We start from the raw sequence: 21,956 nt of genomic DNA, 5'->3' as shown, positions 1-21,956 counted from the left end.
CATTTGGTGTCCCCTAGTTCTTTTATTATGGGAAAAGGTAAATAATTTTTCTATGTTCACTTTCTCCACACCATTCATGATTTTATATACCTCTATCATATCATCCCTCAATCGCCTCTTTTCCAGACTGAAAAGTCCCAGTCTCTCTAGCCTCTTCCCATATGGGACCCGTTCCAAACCCCTAATCATCTTAGTTGCCCTTTTCTGATGCCAATATATCTTTTTTGAGGTGAGGAGACCACATCTGCATGCAGTACTCAAGATGTGGGCATACCATAGTTTTATATAGGGGAAGTATGATATCTTTTGTCTTATTATCTATCCCTTTTTTAATAATTCCTAACATCCTATTTGCTTTACTAACTGCCGCTGCACACTGCGTGGATGTCTTCAGAGAACTATCCACTATAACTCCAAGATCCCTGTCCTGATCTGTTGTAGCTAAATTTGACCCCCATCATGTTGTACGTGTAATTTGGGTTATTTTTTCCAACGTGCATTACCTTACACTTACCCACATTAAATTTCATTTGCCATTTTGCTGCCCAATCACTCAGTTTGCTGAGATCTTTTTGTAGTTCTTCACAATCCCTTTTGCTTTTGACTGTCCTGAGCAACTTGGTGTCATCTGCAAACTTTGCCACCTCACTGCTTACCTCATTTTCTAGATCATTGATGAACAAGTTGAACAGAATCGGTCCCAGGACTGACCCCCTGGGGAACACCACTAGTTACCCTCCTCCATTGTGAAAATTTACCATTTATTCCAACCCTTTGTTTTCTGTCTTTTAACCAATTCCCGATCCATGAAAGGATCTTTCCTCCTATCCCATGACCACCTCATTTACATAAAAGCCTTTAGTGTGGGACCGTGTCAAAGGCTTTCTGGAAATCTAGATATATTATGTCCACTGGGTGCCCCTTGTCCGCATGTTTATTAACCCCTTCAAAGAATTCTAATAGATTAGTTAGACACGACTTCCCTCTGCAGAAACCATGCTGACTTTTGCCCAACCATTCGTGCTCTTCTACGTGCCTTGCAATTTTATTCTTTACTATTGTTTCTACTAATTTGCCTGGTACTGATGTTAGACATCGGTCTATAATTGCCAGGGTCTCCTCTGGAGCCTTTTTTAAATATTGGCGTTATATTGGCCGTCTTCCAGTCATTGGGTACTGAAGCGGATTTAAAGGATAGGTTACAAACCAGTTAATAACTCCGCAATTTCACATTTGAGTTCTTTCAGAACCCTTGGGTGAATGCCGTCTGGTCCTGGAGACTTGTTACTATTCAGCTTATCAATTAACTCCAAAACCTCCTCTAATGTCACTTCAATCTGGGAGAGTTCCTCAGATTTGTCACCTAAAAAGGCTGGCTCAGATTTAGGAACCTCTGTAACATCCTCTGCCATGAAGACTGAAGCAATCATTTAATCGCTCCGCAATGGCACTGTCTTCCTTGATCGCTCCTTTTACACCTTTATCGTCCAAGGGCCCCACTGCTCTTTTAGCAGGCTTCCTGCTTCTAATGTATTTAAAAAACATTTTACTATCGTTTTTTGAATTTTTGGCTAGCTGTTCCTCAAACTCTTTTTTGGCTTTTCTTACTACATTATGACACTTAATTTGGGAGTGTTTGTGTTCCTTCCTATTTTCCTCACTAGGATTTGACTTCCACTTTATAAAAGCTGCCCTTTTCTCTCTCACTGCCTTTTTAACATGGCTGTTTAGCCATGGTGGTTCTTTGTTAGGTCTCTTACTGTGTTTTTTTATTTGGGGTATACATTTAAGTTGGGCCTCTAGTATGGTGTCTTTAAACAGTTTCCATGCAGCATCCAGGGATTTTAGTTTAGTTACTCTACCTTTTAGTTTCTGTTTAACTAGCTTCCTCATTTTAGTGTAATTCCCCTTTTTGAAATTAAATGCCAGAGTGTTTGACCGCTGCGGTGTTCTTCCCAACACAGGAATATTAAAAGTTATTATATTGTGGTCACTATTTCCAAGCGGTCCAGTAACAGTTACCTCTTGGACCAGATCCTGCGTTGCACTCAGGACTAGATCGAGAATTGACTCTCCCCTTGTGGGTTCCTGTACTAGCTGCTCCAAAAAGCAGTCATTTAAGGCATCAAGAAATTTAATCTCTGAATCCCGTCCTGAGGTGACATGTACCCAATCAATATGGGGATAATTGAAATCTCCTATTATTACTGTGTTTTTTATTGTGATATCCTCTTTAATCTCCCTTAACATTTCAGCATCACTATCACTGTCCTGGTTAGGTGGTCGGTAATATATTCCTAATGCCATATTCATATTAGAGGAATGAATTGTTATCCATAATGATTCTACGGAACATTTTGATTCCTTTAGGATTTTTGTTTCATTTGATTCTATATTATCCTTCACATATAGCACCACTCCGCCACCTGCACGACCTGTTCTGTCTTTCCGATATAATTTATATCCCGGTATGATAGTGTCCCACAATTACAATTACAAGTTACAATTATAAAGCTGTATATCCAAAATTTCTTAGTATGGAGGGACTTGGAAACATGGGAAGATAATAGGTTGGTATTATCTTAAGCCATGTTTGCTGTAATTTTACGCACAAATACAGTAGTAAGGAGAAATGCTGGCACACATTGCAGGGAGCAGTGCTATACAAGGGTGCACATTGTACTAAGAATCTGACCCTAGATAGCAACACAAATGTACAGAAAATTACCAGAGTGAGTCATTTAAAAAAAATCTCTTACATGATTTTTATGCATTCATTATAAAAGACCTTCTTTTTTCCCCCTTCTTGCACCACATTGTCTGGTTAGCGTGTGGGCCTCCAGTGCGATCCTTGCTTGATAAATAAAAAGGTTACCCTGACTGAGAAGAGGAGTGATTCTTCTCTTCACTGCACCCTACCTGGTCATTTGCACTAGAGTACAGCAGCCTTAAAGTGCTGCTAAAGCAGACCAGTCCCATTCAAGAATCACTTTGGGTAAGTGCAAGGGACAGAAGTGCAGGGACTGGTGGATCAGGCCCAGTGAAGTTACTGAAGGTGCAAAGCCCCGGCTGGAGGCAAAACCTAGAGCTGCATGTGATTACCGGAGATGGGTATGTGTCACAGCAGCCTGGCCCTAGCCTGGACCATCTCCAGTTACTGTAGCCGGTAGGATGGTCGCAGGAGTTGGTCTTACAGTTGCAGTGAGATAAATATCAGAGGATAAGACTATCGATTTGCCCCGATCACGTTATACTGCCAGCCAGGGCTGTCCTTATGTCTTCGGGTGCCCTACGCAGCCCGAGCACCTGCACTCTCCCGCCCTGCTGGGAAGTTGGGCAGCAGCTCTGCAGGGTGGTGGGGGGGTCTGTGCTCAGGGGTGTGGGGCAGCAGCAGGACAGGGAGGCTGGTGGAGGGGAGAGCGGTGCAGCCCCTCGGTGCCATGGGTTGGGAGGTGCAGCAGGGGGCCAGAGGAGGTGAGTGGGGGGGAGAGTATCAGAGCAGGGTGTGAGGGGCTGGGTGATTCAGCCACTGAGGCCAGGAGGTGGAGGGAGGGTGGAAGGGCAGCAGTACTACGGATTTTGCCACAGAAGAGGGGGGCTGAAGGGCCGGGAGGCAGAGCACAGGTCCAGGGACCAGGCGATTGTGTGGCTGCGTCCAGGAGGCGTAGCAGAGATCAGGGGAGTGGTGCTGCTGCAGGCAGCATTGGCCTATGGCTGTGCTGGGCATACATAGGGGGCAAAGCAGTGCCCCAGATTTAGTGGTGCCCTACAGAGCTGCGTGCAGTGCTCATGCCTAGCCGTGCTGCCTGCCGCCAGCCGTGTAAGATGCACGACAGTGCGTTAGAATGGCAAATGTGCCAGCCACAGGCACTGACCGGCCGTCCCTGATCGCCTCTCCAGCCAGGCCTAGCAAATGAACCAAAACACTTGCTTTTGGCTCTGCCTCGTTTTCCCAGGGTGCTGGCGCTATTTATAGTCACACTACCTCACGGCGCGCGATGGGAATTACAAGCCTCTCGGTTTTGGAGGCTGTCACAGGGCGGAGGGACGCTTCTGGGTTCAGCTCGTGAAAAGGCCCAATGGGCAATAGCTGCGATCTGGATTAGACTCTGTTAAATTAGTCCCTGAGCGAGACTGACAGAACCCAGCTGCCAGGTGGGTTTCTCGCTTCCTATTCTGGATTACTCACCCCCTGACAGATTGGACTCAGAAGTGTTTTTACCTTTAGGATAAGGTTCTGAGGGGGTTTCCTGAGGGCTGGAAAAGGTTCCCATCCGTGCAGCTACCTGGGAGACTCCATTTCAGATCAGGAAGTGGAAGCTGATGGGTCAGAATCTGTTGGGGTGGAGCTAAGGGACTATTACATGTCCTACAGGACTTATTCTAGTTTGGTGTGAGGCGGCTTCACTCAGGTGATGCACAGGCCAGTTCTGGAGTGCAGCAGAGCTAGGATGCAGGCAATCTTGAGTGCCTCAGAAGTTTGTTCTAGTCTAGAACTGCTGTTCAGCCCCAGAATTTACGGTAGCTTGACCTTTCTCTAGTCCTCAGAAGAGTTAGATGTCACTGATTGATAGGACCGTTTTCCTTAATATGGGGATTTTTAATTGCATGTTTATTTCTTATTAAGGTGCTGCTAGAATACTGTGAGTAGAATTTCATGTTTGCTCGAGGAGCCTAAATTAAAAAAAAAAACCTCTCTACTGAATTGCTGATTCTTTTCCCCCTTGTGCTCTGTGCATGATTCTGCTCCTGGTGTGACAGCTATGATTCTTTGACTCTTCCTGGGCACAAGCACTGCAGACTTGAGAAGCTGTACAGAAGTTCTACTGTCTTTTTTTTTTCCTTCTGCCAAGAGTTTTGCAAAAAGTGCAATTCCTGTTGCAATGTCTTGGCAGATTCCCTCTCCACAAAGTCCTAAGCCACCTTTACACAGCAGCAAATATCTTCATTTGTGTCTGACAGTTTGAATCTTCTGCTGGCTGCCAAGGCCTCTCTTCTGTTATCTGGAAGCAGAGATGAGCCCCAGGCATAAGCAGAGGAGTAATGCACTGTGAACAACAGGATTAATACATGGCTGTGTAGGAGATGTGACTGGATTCGAATCAACCACAGTAACAAAGGGCAGATTGAAAGGGTGTTCTTGAGCTACTCTTGAGGAGGTTTCTTGTTGCAAGAGGCTTGGTTTGTGCTAATAACTGGGTAAGGAAAATTCCTCCCCAGACAGGAAAGGGAAGCTGAAGAGGGGGATGTCCCCTGTAATGGATTGTGGCTCAGCTGGCTCTGTGCACAGTTCGTGTCTTGACACAACACAGTTTTACTCAGTAATGGTAACTAGCTATAAAGCAAGGCAGGCACAGAGCAAGCTCAGCATGCTGATCTCCTCGTAAGGGGGATTAGGCTTCCCCAGTGGGTACAGGTTGTATCTCCCTTGTCCAGCACCCTTGCGACCTGAGTGGTCCCAGATGAGGGGATCTGCCAGATGGGTCAGGCTTCCTTACTACCTTGGGACAGGGGCTGCCACAGGCTCCCTGCCCACAGACTGCCTGGGTGGGGGCTCCACGCCTGCTAGGCTCTGCTGTGGGGCTGCTGGGCTCCCCCACCCTGGTTGGTCTCCCTACTCCTGTAGGGCTGCCAGTGGGGTCCATGCCCCAGCTGGCTCCCCACCCCAGGGCTGCCAGGCTGCCCCAGTTACCCCCAGGAAAGACACACATCTTTTAGTCATGCAGGAAAAGCAAATAATTTATTTACACATCTGTTTGTACAACATTACAGCTGTCTGTAATGATCAGCATTGCCAGGGGTAGCTTTTTCCATAAAATACAGCACAAGAAAATACAGAGAAAGTGATCTGATGACACACTGCAACAACATTTATACCACTTGTGTTGCAATTAACAGGATGGTAAAAACAACGGGGCTGTTTCAGTAGGCGACGCATTTCAGGTCTGTTTCAGTAACATGATGATCGATTTTATTATGGTTCTTACTAAACAAATCTTTGACATTCAAAAAAATCATGCCCTCCCCAAAGCAGCTTTACTGCCCCCCACTGGTGTGTAAAGTGGGCAACAACAGATTCACTTGTGTTCATTTGTGGTCTGTGAAAACGGGAATGAGGAACTCACAAACTGTGTGTGTGTTTGTCACATGCCCTGATGTGTTTTCACGCTTCTCTAAGAGCCAGTGTTGTATACCAGATAAGGACAAACCACGAGAAAATACAATGCAGGGCACAATTTCAGGGGTCCAATCGTTCAAGGGGATGAACATCCTCCAATTCCAAATGGTCTTCAGACGTGCACCAGATGACATTGATGGGAGCTGAGGACACTAAGGGTACGTTTACAGTTACCACAGGTCAACACCATGGAGATTGGTCTTAGAGGGTTTGATTTAGCATGTCTAGTTCAGACATGCTAAATCGAATGCTGAGGATGTCCCTGCCAACCCCCATACTCCTTGCAGTCGTGAAAGGTAAGGGAAGTCAATGGGAGGGTTTCTCCTGTTGACTTCTTGCTGTAGAGATGGTGAAGAAAGAGGACCTAAAGTATGTTGACTATTCTTGTAGCTGGAGCTGCATATCTTAGGTGGACTTTCTTTCCTAGTGTAGCCCAACTCGAAGTGATTTGTACAACTAGGGCCATGTAGGTGATCCAACCACTTGAAACACTCGCTACTCTAGTTTCTGATGCTGTGATCCAATGGAGAAGGTACTACACTGAGAGGCCAGAGGCCTTGTTTCTGCTCCTGGGTCAGCTTTAACACCTGCACCTCAGATTCCCCATCTGTAAGATGTAGTTAAATGATAATCAGCCACCTCTGTACAGTGTTTTGAAATCCTTGGTGTATTGGTATTTCTGTCATGCCCCAGTACTGAGATTCTCTGGGCTGGGTTCTCTGGGCTGGGTTCTCAAAGTGGGTCACCAGCTCATTTCAGTGTGGTCATCAGGGCTGGCGTTAGACTTGTTGGGGCTTGGGGCTGAAGTCCAAGCTCCACCACCCAGGTTAGGAGTTTGAGCCCTACTGCCCTGGGCCAAAACTCAAGGACTTCTTCCTGGGGTAGTAGGGCTCAGGTTACAGGCCCCCAACTGAGGCAGAATCCCTTAGGCCTCATCTTTGGCTACTCCTCCTCTCCATCCCCTGGGCCTGGCAGAGGAGCTTGGGAGGACCTCTGGTCACCCTTCCTGGGGCCATGGAATAATTTCTGTTGCTAGGAGGGGGCTGTTGTACAGTTAAGTGTATTCAGGGCCATATTGAAAACCAACAGGAGTCTGTTCATTGGCTTCTTCAGCTTTGTGGGTAAAGTGAAAACTCAGGGGAGGACATTCCTCTGAAGAGGCCATAATGGGATTATCCTGCACTTCCCATTAGAACACTTCTGCACAACCTGGATGTATAATTCAAATCATGCCACCCTGTTGTGCAGCTAGTTATACTGGTATCATTTTTAAAAACACACATACACACACACACACACACACTCTCTCTCTCTCTCTCTCTCTGTCCTTGATCTAATTACATTAACTGACAGTTGTATTGATACCAATTAATCTGCCTTTCAGACATCAAAATTACTTACTCCATCCCCAGGTAGTTTGAAGATGAATGTGATAATACAGACACACCTTTTATCCCTACTCCCTTTCTGGGGGACAAATTCCCACTCAACATGACAGCCTAGAGCCAAGAATCCCAGGAGGACTTCCAAAGCATTCTAATTTGATAAGTGAGGGAACCAGTAGGCACCTGAGATTTCACTTTGGGGTTCAGATGACAAAATGAGCTGCAAAAGAACCCCACAATGACTAGTTAAACTGAAACTGACCTGAAACGACCAGCTTGTCTGAAAGAGATATTTGTCTCCTGATCATCTGAAGTGAAAGAAAACTACTCACCTTTACAGCAAATAACCACTTTACTTGTCGAATCAAGACCTAACTAAACCGCTAAATTTAGTTATTTTCAATTCTCTGAAGCAGATAAGATATAAGTGGTCTTATAATAATGACACCAGCACAACAGATTAGAGTTTATTATTTTGTATGTGCGAGACATCACTATACAAAAGATACCATGCACCCAATGTGATGCTTCTAAAATTAAACAGAACACTGCTAACGATTTTTAAATATAATTTGCTAAGTGATGTGGGACGTGACACAGTGGTTCTAAAAAAACCTGTACAAAATGAGTAGGTGGCATTTTTTTTGTTTTACATTCCATCGAGGCACATGAAATACAAATCTGTTCTATTTTATATATACACCTTTACAGTACGTGAAACGCAGAGATGAAGATCAAATGAAAAACAGACCAACCAACCTTATATATGTGCCCAAAACAGCAGATAAAATATGTGAGGTGGGGGGGATTTGTACCCTCCTGGCAGGTAGGTAAAGGCACAAAGACTAAAAATAACCATGCAATAAATGAAAGTACAGTCTGTGCAACAATGCTCCCACGATAAAATTTACAGTAATTCTCAGAATATACCAGTATTTAAACATACTGTAAGTGCAACATTTACCGCTCTGTAGCATACTAAAGTGTTCACAGGGGGTGAAATTCTCCTGGCACCAAGTCAAGTAAATGGGTTTTGGGTCAGGTACCAGACAAGATGGGGTATATGTTGGGAAGACTCGGGCTACAGCAGTGCAACAATTGTTAGGATGGATGTGCTGAGGTGAATCCCCCTTATCCCCATCTCTGCCCTTCATTACTCCAGGTTGAGCTCACAGCTGCGGGGGCAGCTGCAGAGCCCAGCAGTTAAGACTCTGGAGCTAGTGGTCAGGACCTTGGGGCCATCAGTGGCCAGATGTCCAAGACCCCAGGTGGCAGCAGAGCCCTTGGGCACAGGTTGGTGTCTGGAGTCTGGGCACGGGATCACACTGGGCACAAAGCCGGGGGGGTGCCCCTACACCCCTACTTCATGCACCTATGGGTTACAGTTCAGTTATGTACACTGCCTATAGGGTGGAATAGCTGTAATCCATCTACACTCTCAATTGGGTAGTTGCTGGATGCTGGATCCATTGAAGGGACACACTCCCCCAAAGAGATCTCCTCCTTGATGCACACAGAGGACCCCTGCCCACGCCCTTCTGTGCAGGCCCGACACACAGCAGAAGTGGCCCAGAGGGCTTTATGACAGCTCTACTGGCTGGGGTGAAGTCACTCCACTAAGAATGGTGACATGAGAGTTGACAGCTCCACTTCTTGCAGCTGTGACACTAACATTGAATAGGAATTTTAAAACTCACGTTGCGTGCGAGTTCACGGTAAGCACAGGAAATATATTTCGGATGTCCTGTTTTATTAACACACGTTTTCCACTATGGTTCACATTTTAGCCCAAACCCAATCTAACTCTATTAAACGACCTATCCTTTTACAGTTACAAAGCTGCAACACTTAGTTTATTGGCCAAAAATACACCCTCTGCCACTTTCCATTTTAAGGAATGCATTGTAATAACATTTTCAGCCAGGTCTGTGCTACGTTAAATTCCATTGTACAGCACCCTTAACTACAGCAACCCAACGATACGTACAATGATCTGCATCTGTCTGCAAGGTAGAGGCTGCTAGGCTAAGTTATATGGTGAGGAAATGCCTTGTAAATAGTTGAATGCAGTGATAAAGATCTCTAAGTTGCGCTGTGGAGTAGCAGATAAATCCCAGAGGAATGTCTAATTGCTGCCTCACTCTGGACTGGGGTAGGGTTTATCTGCACTGCAGATTCAGCTATCAATGCAACGGGCTGTGACATGCTCCACGTAGTGCAGAGGGGATGGGTAACCATATTAAAGCTGTGGGTAGGATTAGCTCGACTCTTGAAAATGACTAACATCCCAGGAGTTTTAATACCTCCACATTCACTGATAGGAAACATGTGCCATGTCTCCTCCACCATTTGTTTAAAATGGGCACGTGAAAGCATGCTGATATCATTTCACAGGGCACAACACTAGCATTTAGAGAGGCACAAGCTCTTATCTGCAGCAGGGAGAGGGTTAAAGGATGAGCCGGGACATGGGGGTGATTAAAGGAGGCGGGAGGGTGAGAGCCTATTACGCACCTGCTTACTGGAACAATTGCAGAGCCCAGTGGCTGAGACCCCTCTTCCCCCTTGTGAATTACACAATACAACAGATTTTATTGACTCTTAAAACTACCAACGAATGGCCCATTAGTGGCAAAAACCCCCTTCAGGTGCTATTTGTTCTAGGGTTTAAAGCCGCATTGTCTGATAGTGGCAACTAATCTGTTCTAAACTTCAAACAAGGCAAAGAATACTCGGCGTAAGTAACCTTGAGCAACTCAGCAGGATTTAGGATTATATGTTGTCTTCTCTGGACTTTCAGAACAGCCACCCCTCTGCCACTGAGCCTTTACAGCCTAGTGGAAATACAGCCTTAAAGGGCAGCCCAGCTTTTTTTTTGTAAGCCAAGTGATGTTAGCCAGCAATTGTGAACTGGCATTGGAAGCATAACTCGTCCAGCGTGCAGTTTTCTCCCAGCTGTGGGCATAACTTAAAGTCTACTGATAAGAGCTACATCTTGTCCTCCGGGTGACTGCCAATAGTCACTTTAATAGAATCCTCAACAATGCTGTATATTAAACTCCATTTACAGATAAAAATAAGTCATGCAATAAAAGCAGCTACCCCCCCCTTTTCCCTTCTATTGATATGAGCTTCTGATAAGCAGGGTGACTGCTTAATGGTTGTTTTCCCTTGGCTCTCTTAAAAGCCTGCCCAGGGACAACCCACAGCATGGATTATACTGGGGAGGTTTGCCCAAGCTGCCAGGAGGGACCAAAGGGGGGCAACTGTCCAGGGGACCGGCATTTTAAAGGGGCCCACAGCTCCTGGCTGTTGCTGTTGTAGCAGCCACACCGGCCGGGAGCTCTGGGTCCCTTTGAAATGCCCTGGGAGAGAGAGCCACTTTGTGCAGCTTCTTAGGACTGGGTGGGACCTGGCACAGTGCTCCAGGCAGTGCTAAGGACTGATTGCCCTTGGTCCTACCTCTTCTGCCCAAGGCCCCATCCTTTCCAGGGTGTGGACATGGCCCTGCCCCCAAATCTTGCCCCTTGGGGGCTGTTGGCCCTGCTTCTTTTGCTCACAACAGGACCACAGAATTGCACCTTAGGTAGATTTGACTCTCACACGAACAGGCAGTGAGGTTCAGACACCTTGCACAGAAGGATTTCTACCTAAGAAAAGTAGTGTTCTTGCTCTAGGAGGACTGGCACCCGCTACTGGGGAAAGGAGCGAAATGTCTGATCCCTACCGTCTCTCGTTTGAAAGTGCGTGCTACACAAGCCTATCCAGGAGCATGTGTTGTCAAGAGTCTCGTGAGAATCCAACAGTTCTTGTCTGCAACATCAAGCACTCAATGATCAAGTTGCATGCCTCAAAACTAGGGCGTTAAATTAAATGTGGCTAATTAGTTAGAGGCCTTCTTCACACTGGCCTAAGAAATGAGGCTACCACCTCAGTATTAACCCAAAACACAGTTCCCTGCCCAGCCACTAGCTACAGCTGGTCACATTTTTTTAAATTTGGAAAAATTCAGTAGAAACATCGGCAAAATTTTGGGTTCCCCCAATGCCCTGGTTTGTGTTTTGTTTTGGGACCAGCTTTTCACTAACACTGAAATGTTGGTTAGCGTAAACAGGACCATTCAGCCCTTACTTACACAAGACTTTTTCGCCTTTCAAACCTCCTCTCACTGTTGCTGATGCAGCAGTGGGGCTCTAATGCAGACAAAGCACTGGAGTCAGCTTGTGTGGTTCCACATTAGCACTCCTGCTGTTACTATCACGTGTAGAGCTAGGACAGTAGTAGAACAGTGGGGAAAAAGCCTAACAGGTACAGTAGAGCCCCAACCGACGCAGAGGTTGTGTTCCCACGCAACCCCACGTAAGTCAAATTTCGCTTTACTTGGGGGAGCCAGGAAACAGACCAGTGTAGCAGCGCTGGTCCATTTCCTGTGTCCTGTGAGTGGTGCAGAACTGGGAGCCAGGCTCCAGCTCTCCCCAGCTCACATGAGTGAGGAAACTGACTGACACCGGTCAGTTTCCCGGCTCCCTTGAGTGGGGGGCAGCCCAGAGCTAGGCACCAGCTCCCCACCACCCTGAGTCATGTTAAATGGAGATAGGCGCAACTTGAGTGTGCCCATCTCACGGTTCTACTGTACTGTCATGAATGAATGCCTGTAACAGGTTAAACCCAGAGAGAGTGGGGGTGATTACTTCAGTGCTATTTGACTGCATGGCTGGGAGGGAACATGATTAGGACCAGTATCAGGAAGCAGGCTTGTCGGCTGTGAGGGAGACATTTTTTTGGGGGAGGGTCCAGTGTTGCCCGTCCCCTGCCCCGGTTACATTAAAGTGCCTTAAGCTGAAAAAAAATATGTATTACTCAAACAAAAGATAAAATATACCAGGCAAGTGATACAGCATACTTGGTTGCCAGATGTTACAGACCACTTTAAAAAAAAATCAAGGTTAGAGCACAGAAAATTGCTTCCCTGGGATTCAATGTAGAAGTTACAGATTACAGGGGAGAATACATCAACCAGCCTAAGAAGTCCCACATCAAACCCAAAATAAAAATAACCTGATTGTGTCTGTCTAAACATTTCCTTTCTACTTACATACCTGTATGCCCAGATTGTGTGTCCACAATATTTACTGAATTCATTAAACTGGTTTAGGATTAAGCACCTTGGTGTCTCTCTCTCTCTCTCTCTCTGCTCCAGCCAGAGAATAAAAGACATCCTCAGCAGGCAACTGCTTCAATTCAAAATGATCCCACTCTCTCCCCATTGACTCACCTGGCTGATTGCCAACAGAGAATGCACTCTCTCTGGCTTTAACTCTTTACAGGCATTCTTTCATGACAGGTACCTCCAGAGACAGAAGACCCATCACTTACCACCCCATAGACTCTGTACACTACCTTCTCAGCCCCACAAATGGGTGCTTCATATCACGACTGAGACAACTTGATAGGGCAGACAGCCTGTAGCACTTCTCCCCATTGCTTAAGGGCCTAATCACACATTCCTTGGACAGCCAAACCTCAAGTCAGTGAGAGGTCTGATTGCCTCAGGAAGGCAGGAACAGTCCCCAAAGAGAAGACTCAAGTCATTCTCAGACCTTTACTAAACTCAATCACTCAGAACCAAAAAACCTCCTCAAACAGGCTGCTAATGACATACACGAACTATCAGTAACTTGCCTTGTTCTGTAGGTAAACAAACTTGTGCTAAGAACCCTTAACCCTCCACAGACTTGAATTTGGTCAGATCTCACTATCTACTTTAGAAAAGAGAAAGATCCCATATTAGATCTCCTTTGGGCAAAGCAGCATGAGGTAATGAGTAAAGCAGGTAAAAAAGGCAGGTTTTTTTTAAAACAAGAAATTAACAAAAATATTAACTTTTCAAATTTGGTTCCCTCCCCTCTCTTTTATCCTCTTTTCCTGGTACCAGCATAGAAATAATAAAAGGGTGGGTATGGAGGAGAAGAAACATCTTTAAAAGCTTTTTTTCTTCAAAGCATCCAACACATTTTTTTGACCAGCTGTAATAATCAGACTATCAACCCAGCTAAATCAGAACCATAAGAACCCACAAGCCCATCTGGTGTGCTAACACACACACATACTGGTTAAGTCACCAGTGTGCTTCATTTGTATGTGTTAGGTTGACTCCACATGGTTCCATAAAGTATAAGAGAACTAAACAAAATGTCCCACCAAAGAGCCTGTATAGACAGAACATATTTGGAGCTACAGTATTTAAACCCAACATATAGCGTAACCTATATCAGCCTCTACCCCCTGCATGCAAAATTTCATTAGCATCTCTCTGCCCCCCCTGCAATTTGCTATGCATCAAAATGCAAAGTTGTTGAGACCAATAATCTTCTATTTAAAAGCATTATAGCAACATGCACAACACCCTAGGGATGAAATTCCAGCCACTGTTGAAGCATCAACATTACAGTTTAGCTGTGTTACTCAGTGACAGCAATGCCCTTTTAAAAGACTTTCCTGGAGCAGCTACAGGAATGACACTTGATACATAGAGGCCCAGTATTACTTACACCAGAAACTATCAGAGGTCTGCTCACAGAAAATTTGACAACTTCTGTGGAACTCAACAGGCCTTTTGCCATTGAGTTTGACAAGGCCCTCTGATTCAAGGGGGTTTGAAAACATCACTACCCAAATGAGGGTCTGTGTTCCCCCTTGCTCAAAAGAAAACAACCAACCTTATATTTTCTGGCATTTAAATCTGAGCAGTTAAGATAGTTTGCTTGAGCCATCATGGACTACTAGAACTAAGCCAGAGAGAACATTTAACAAGGACTTGCTTAGCAACCCACTTCCCATCTGGCTCAGTGTGCCATTCACAGGGCATATCTCCCCATTTATGCATTAGCCTCAGGATACATCTACACTACAGGCCGGATCAATGCTCTGATATCAATCTACCAGCAGCAAATGTAGCAGGACTAGTGAAAACCTTCAAAATCGATTGCAGATTCCTTGCATCAGCCCTGTTAATCTACCCCAGTCGAGAAGAGCAAGAGAAGTTGACAAGAGCTTGATCCCCTGCAGTATAGCGCCTGCAGGAATGGGACTTTAGATATGTCCACTCCAGTTATTTAATTCATGTAAAATGGTGTAGAGTAGATGCAGGCATAATGCTCTAAATTACTAACATACGTTTAAGAGGCCAAATTCTTTACTAGTGTTCACTAGCCATTAACTTAGACAGTACTACTCCACTTTAGGTCAACAGAATTTTAGATTGATCTCTCAACAGTATCCTAAGTGGATTAATTAAATATAGTAATTCTTCTGTAGCTCTGGTTGAAAAAACGCAAATCCTTGAATTCTTCCCTCGGGGAAAAAAAACCCTTATTCTTTTTCCAAGTCAGGTTTAAGTTTTTAAGTATGACTTTTCCCCCTCCCCCACACCTCCAGCAGCTCTTGCTCAGGGAGAAAACAAAAAACAGGGAGAGGCATGTGAAAATGTGTCAGTCAAGGTCAGTTCCTTAAAATGAAGATTTCCAAGCAACTCTAGGTTTCAGTTTCAAGACTTAATAGAATGACAAGTATTCAAAATATTTGAAACATTCTCTTTCCTTCACTTGTCAGGACAAGTTAAAGTTTCTGAGCTAGAACCTCAGCTACTATAAATCTGGGTCACATTACTGAAATCAAAACTAATAGGCATCAGCTGCAGAGCTGGTGCTCTGCAGGTAACTGCTGTTGTTAGAAAGGCTTTGAGGCTTGACTTCAGTGACTCTGAAATAAATACATTTTTAAAAACCATGCCTTCTCCACAATAGTCTATATTTAGCATGTGAGTGCAACTTCTGGCAAGTACAGGTTGAACCTCTCTAATCTGGAACTATCTCATCCAGCAACATCCATAATCCAGCATGACTTTAGTTAGCTGGATATCCCCTCATCGTGAGTGTGGCCAAATTTCCCATGGTCCCATAAAGTTTTTTTCCAGGCACCAGGCCTGACTTTCAGTGTTCTGTGTTGTTATTTAACTGTAATTTACCCCTACAGGTCTTCAAAGAGCCAAGTAAACAGTGCAAGTGTTGATAACGCTCTTAGACAACACAGGCCTCCTGTGGTCTGGCAACTTCTCTCACCTGGCACAGGTAAGGTCCCCAGGGTGCTGGATTAGAGAGGTTCAACCTGTAGTACGTTGTCTTTTTCCACTGCATAAAAATCACTTTGCATTTAGGCTGACCTCAGTGTTGCTTTAGCTTGAGGATTTGAAGTAGAGAGAACTTGCTCCATGCAGGGAGCAGATAAATATAGAAATGTCTTGGATGGAAGTTAGGCTGTCACAGAGTCAGATAAAGAGCTCAATTCCAGTAAAGAAATGTCCATTATATTTGGCTCTCATACAACACACAGGTAGCATTAAAAACTCATCTAATTGTTTCAAACTCACATTAAAATACCCAGCAAAGGTAAATCGTGGTTCAACCAAATAGGACAGAGATAACTGGACTGGCCTGGTCCTATTGATACCCACCTCAGTAAGGTGACAGTTCTGTTATCCCTAGGGGAATGCTGTGCCATTGTGCACTGCAGTACTGCTAGCTGCCACTAGGGGCTGATACTTGGCACAGCCCAGTCCACACACCTGAGACGCTGCTGGAGAAGGGAATGGAAGTCCAGGGTTCCTGGCAGCTTCAGCTCCCAGCAGGCCCAGAAGGAGAGGGTGTCATGCAGGAAGCTGTGCGAGTCGGGGACCAGAAGCAGAGGAATGTTTCTCCCTCTGGTTTTCTGGTCTGAAGGGGTGCAGAACGTGGTGTGAAGGAGCGGGCTGGGGGCGTCTGCTTCTCTCCCTCACAAGTAGGCTGTGAAGGAGGATGGGCTGCCACAGGGGCTGCTTTAACTGTATTCCTGGGGAGAATTTTGTGTGTCCGTGTTGGTGCAGATGTACCTCCTGACGGTTATTTTGAAGAAAAAAATTACTAAAACAAACTGGTCTGATTAGATCATAGGGTGCCCATATCCCCCTGTCCATTGGGGAGAGGGGCAGCCCCTCCGGGCTCCCTCAAGCCCCAGGGAACTGGGAAGGAGGTGGCAGATGCTGGCACTCCCCAGGAGCCCTGGGGAAGCTGCAGCCACCGGCCCTGTTCTGGAGCCCTGGGGAAGCTGCAGCTGCCAACCTCCCTGGGAAAGTGGCAGCTGCCCACACTCCCCCAAGGCTTGGGGATGTGACTTCTGCCAGCAGCTCTGCCTGTGCAGCTGCTGGCGGAAAAGGGTGGGTGGGGGGCCTTCATGGCTTCCCAAACACAGGACTGTCCCGCCCAGGAGGGGACAGATGGTCACCCTAGTAGGTACTGCTATTTCAACAAATAAAATGTGCAGAATTTTTAGTTTTTTGGCACCAAATGCCCTCCGCAGTAGACAGGGGGAAGATTACACACTTGCTCAAGTGTCTGAAGGCTCAGACTGTGTGAGCGAAAAACAGACCAGCGCCTTGAGCCTGCCGCAGGTAGGCAGCAGAAACTGCCTGCATGTATCTAGCTGGGAATTCCCCTGCTGTGTTGTGTTGGGAGGGTACAGAAAGCCAGCACAGTTGGAAACTGCAACAGGCTCTTTTCTCTCAGCTCTGCTAAAGTTATTCTACAGCACCAGAGTCTCTGCTGTGTCCAAGTTCAGATGTTAATAGCAGGTTGTTTTCCCTTCCTCCTTGTCAAGATAACAACATCTTGATAAGTGTTAACTGATAGGACATTGCATCACATACAGGAAAACTGTTTTTTGTTCCGAGACTTGTGTGCAAATGACATCCTGGTCTTATTCTCATCACTAGTTACTGTAGATCTACCATCAGACCTTGGTTGCCTGAAAGGCAGGGTGTCATTGGTTCTGAACTGTGATTCCGAAGAGAAAGTATGTTTTTTCATTCAGAAGTAAAAGGTAACATTCGAAATAGATATACAAACTACCACACCAAGCCATTCTCCACAGGAGTGAAAATGTAACTGCTCTTTATGTAATTTAAGGCAACTGCCTTACTGCACTCAAAGCCTAAAACAGCTCCCCACTCAACTACTGAACAATTTTATAAATCCAGTCACAAGCATGAAACTGACCTGTGTACACAGGTGACCTATTCCCTCTAATCTTTTCCATCCATATGCGGATTTTTTTCCATCCACGTGTGGAATGATTTTTGCTTTGTATACTGAGGCATGTGCAAACGTGCACCACCATTAAAACCACAAAACCTTGTTGTGGGTGCTCTGGTAATCAAATGCTGCCCAGCTGAATTTCTCCTATGTGATGCCCAGCTTACAGGGAACATCGCAGTTGGCCCAAATGCTATTGTGAAAACAAGTGCAATTTGAATTGTTCCTCACTTATGGAAGCTCTTCCCACAGGGTGAATTTGACCCTAATGATGTAGGGCCCAATCCTGTATTCAATGACCTCCAGGGGAATTTTCCTGTTGATGTCTATGCAAACAGGATCAGGTTTTCAGCTTCTGAAACATCCAATTTAACACATTTTTATTAACCAAAACCTGAAGGTCATCTTACTCTTTACTCAAACTATCACATGACTATCTTGCTGTAACACAGGCTTTTAAGATATTACACTAAAAAGACCTCTGTATGTTGGACTTCATTTATTTACAACAAAAGTGTTTGAAAGCCTGACGTTTCCCTTCCAAGCTGAAACCGTGGTAGCTTCGTCTACACTGGTCAATTCCATTATTCCAGAACAGGGACAAAGTTGATTGGATCTAGTGTGGGGTCAGGTGGTTGTAGTTAAGCATCTGATCTTAAATCACCTCTAATTATGGTCAGCTCACATTATTTTAAACACAGGATGGTCCACTTTCACTAAGAGGGGCCACATCCATGGCATGGACTCAGCAGCAGCTAAGTGGAAACCTCAATGCTGACTCTCAGCTAAGGATCCTTTTTATAGAGAGAAATCCTTGGTGAGAATTAAGCTGGCATAGGTGTTTCAAACCCATCGGTTGCCCCATCAGACCCCAGAGGGAAAGCAGGGAATGCGGGGAGGGAGAGGGGAATATGGGGATGCGCTGCCTGATCTACAGCTGAAACCTGTGCAAGACTGCTAGAGTGTGTGCAATTTAGCACCGTTACACTGGACTCAGTTTTGCCCTCTGGCTGCTCCAAAAATCAGGGGAGCAAAGGAGCAGCTGAGTCTTGGTCTACACTAGGAAAATAAGTTAGTTTCCAATACACAATTCTAGCTATGGCAATTGCATGTCTAGAAATTACTTTTGTGAAATCGACTTACTTGGCCATCCTCACTGAGGAGAGTTTCTCCCACAGATCTCTCACTCCTCGTGATGCTAACGAGCACAGAGGTCGACTGCCAACACCTGACAGGTTGATTTCATGCATCCCTACTAGACATGTGAGACTAAACGCCAGAAGATCAACCTGAGTGGGTCGATCTTCTAGGTAATGCAGAAGTGGCCTTAGCGACACCTTTTCCCTAACCTCGTCTGCTAAGAATCTATCCTGACACACCACCAACATTAAGCCCTGCAGTGATATTTTTCCAGTACAGATGAGCCCTATATGATGCACCCAGGCCTGAAAGGACAATGAAGTTTTCCATCCATAGCTCCCCACCAGTCCCATCACTTTCCACTGATAGTTTCAAATAAATAACTGAATTGATTTTATTGTTTTGCCTTCAAGAAAGCTCATTTTCAATTCTTTCCCACACCTGCCCATTACTCCAAATAAGAGATCACTGAAGGCAGGAGTACAGCAGCTGCAGAAATATCTATACACATATTTACATCAATAAGAGAAACACATGCTCTAAGTATTCAGATAATGGCAAAAATGCATTACATACACCAACAAAAATACATAAAAACACTAGGAGGTGGGAGACCAACTGCCAACAGCAGGTATATACAGAAAAAAATCAGGCATTTCTACTGCAACACTGCACTTCTGAGGAGTGTGTTAAAAACAAACAAGAGAAGGTCTCTAGGCACACAGGGTGTGTCTGACACTAGACTACAGAGAAAAGGACCAGAGAGTTCCCTTGCTTGTGCTTATCAACGTGAAGCAGGAGGGGGTTTCCCCTTCCCTTTTTAGGTTAAGTTCAAAGTGTGAAATTCTTTTAAAAAAAAACACAAAACAAAACCCTAAGGTTTAGTGCTTGGAATAAAATTTCACAGCATTTAACTTCTAGCTGATTTGACTTGTAGTTACAAGACCCTATTTCTACGAGAAATTGGCCCAACTCAGGAAGCACAAACTGTGTTAAATCCATCCCTAGTCAGGACAGCACTTATGCAAATGCTTAATTTTTAAGCATATCCTCCACTCCAACAGGACCCAACTACAGTACAGTATATTCTTAAATTAAGCAAGTGCTTATATACTTTCCTGATTCAGAGCATACAGATGTGGGCATGTGTGTGTCCTGAGAGGATATGTACTATTTGGGATGGGTAATTTGGGTGATGAGCGCAAGTTTTTGTGAAGGGGTGAGGCTGGGGGGTGGAGAATACACTTGTGTTGTAAAGTCTGCTTTTTATTTTTAAATGCTCAAAAGGTTAAATTAGTTTACAGGATTAATCAACTGCAAAAGTATAGGAAGACACCACTAGTCTCTCTTCCCGCTAGCCCCCACTATCTCTCGAGTGAGTGCAATAGTGCACTTTAGTGGTGGGGAAGGGAACTTAGCTATTGTTCAAGTTAAAAAAAAGGTGATTTGCATGCAGTCAGTAACATTTTAAAACAAACAGAATGTGCTCCCTGGTTGACGCCTTAGAATGCAGAGAAGTAGGATGCCAGAACTAGTTTTAATGGCCCAGTGATAAAGCCCTAGAAATAAGGGCCTATCTCAATGCTAGAAGAATCCTGGCATAGTACACACACATGCCCACACTAGACCACATATTGGTGAGTGACCTAAAGAGGGATACGTGGCCTTTATATTAAAAGCCCTTTTTGCTGACAGTGGCAGATGATTATTTATATGAATATTAACAATTCTGCAGTTTGATCCTCTCCCCTCGCCACTTCGTAACAGATATTTGTGTTAAAAAGGGTACATGTTTGGCCACAGGATTATTTGTGTGTCTGTGGTTTCAATAGTAAAATTCTGGCAAAGCTAAATTCAATAGAAGGTGATATATTCAGCACCAGTCAGGAATCAAACCTGGATATGTTGAATTTTTGGGAGTACCCACTTTCCTCTGAAAGAATGAAATATTAAATTCTTCTTCTTAGAGGGAGGGGAGACATGCATATGTTTCCATTGTATTTCACCCTTACAGCTAGAGGTAGAGTCATTACATCCAGTTCCTAAAACAGCATGGTTCAGTTATGTTATTACATTACTATACAGCAGCAATCTCGTCACAGATATCGAAAGTGCATGAAAAAAAACAAATAAAGCCAATTTTATGACTCACAGATAAGTGGACCAGACATCATATAAACATACCCACACACCCACACTCACACATAATATATATATTTATAGAATCATTTACAGTATCCAAGTGATGTCTAGATCCAGTGGCATGTGCAGAAATATCAGGCAGTTGCTCTTTTGGTCCTTCAATTTTTTATTTCCAGGATAGATGGGTTGTGGTCCAGGATGGCCAAAATTATCTTGTCCATATACTGTCGCAATCTGTAGTTTATCTCCTCCTGTTCTTTAAGAGCTTCCATGAGCTGAAACAAAGGTGCTGAAATTAACAATCTATTGCAAAATGTGACTTATTTCTACAGCACCTGATAAAGTTAGATAAGGCTCGGCCTCAGGTCACCTTTGTATGCAAAAATTACTCATTCCTTCTAATGAAATGCTGCTCTCCACTGATCCCAAGAGGTTCTGCAGAGAAGTGTAAAGACACTAAAAGGTAGAGAAGTATTCCTGGTTTACAGCTGCGCAAGTGGATACAGGCTTAGCACTACAGCTCTATCTACACGATTGCTCATGTTGGCAGAACTCCTATAGCTCAGATACACCCTTCTGAGCAACGTAAGTTGCAAAGACTTCAGTGCTGGTGTGCACAGTCCTCTCAGCAGGAGGTGGGTCTATCATGCCAATGAGTGAGCTCTCTGTTAGCAAAGAGTGTTCAGCAGATGCACTGCAGTACCGCAGCTGCAATGTTGTATGTGTAATCCTCCTCCTAAGCACCCTTTGTCAAGTCACCTGAGCCAGGGTCAAAGCTGTAAACAGAAGCCAGGTCTCCTGACCCAGTGTCCTGGGGTTCTGTCCACTCGACCATACTGACTACTCATGAACGAGTAAGTGTGTTTCCTCATCCTAAGGCATACATTAATTAAATCTTTTTAAAGCACTCCTGCATCTGCAGGGAAAAGGGTGCTGTAAATGCGGAGTATGAGACACAATGTGTGAGAATTAGAACATATTGGTCTT

General features: G+C 44.8%; 1 protein-coding gene across 3 annotated transcripts in view; it reads right to left on the bottom strand.

Annotated features, from left to right (window-relative positions):
* Positions 1-5,760: 5,760 nt before the first annotated feature.
* Positions 5,761-21,956, bottom strand: part of RAB11FIP4 (RAB11 family interacting protein 4) — a 284,100-nt gene continuing 267,904 nt past the window's right edge. For all 3 annotated transcript variants that reach the window (XM_075014241.1, XM_075014243.1, XM_075014242.1), the window contains one exon: positions 5,761-21,244. In XM_075014241.1, coding sequence (XP_074870342.1) covers positions 21,128-21,244 — 117 coding nt within the window. In that variant the 3' untranslated portion in view covers positions 5,761-21,127. The remainder of the gene's footprint in view (positions 21,245-21,956) is intronic.

This window comes from Carettochelys insculpta, chromosome 20 (assembly GCF_033958435.1).
Source record: "Carettochelys insculpta isolate YL-2023 chromosome 20, ASM3395843v1, whole genome shotgun sequence".
NCBI lineage: Eukaryota > Metazoa > Chordata > Testudines > Carettochelyidae > Carettochelys > Carettochelys insculpta.
The sequence above is the reverse complement of the archived record's forward strand: the minus strand, read 5'-3'. Positions and strand labels throughout refer to the sequence as shown.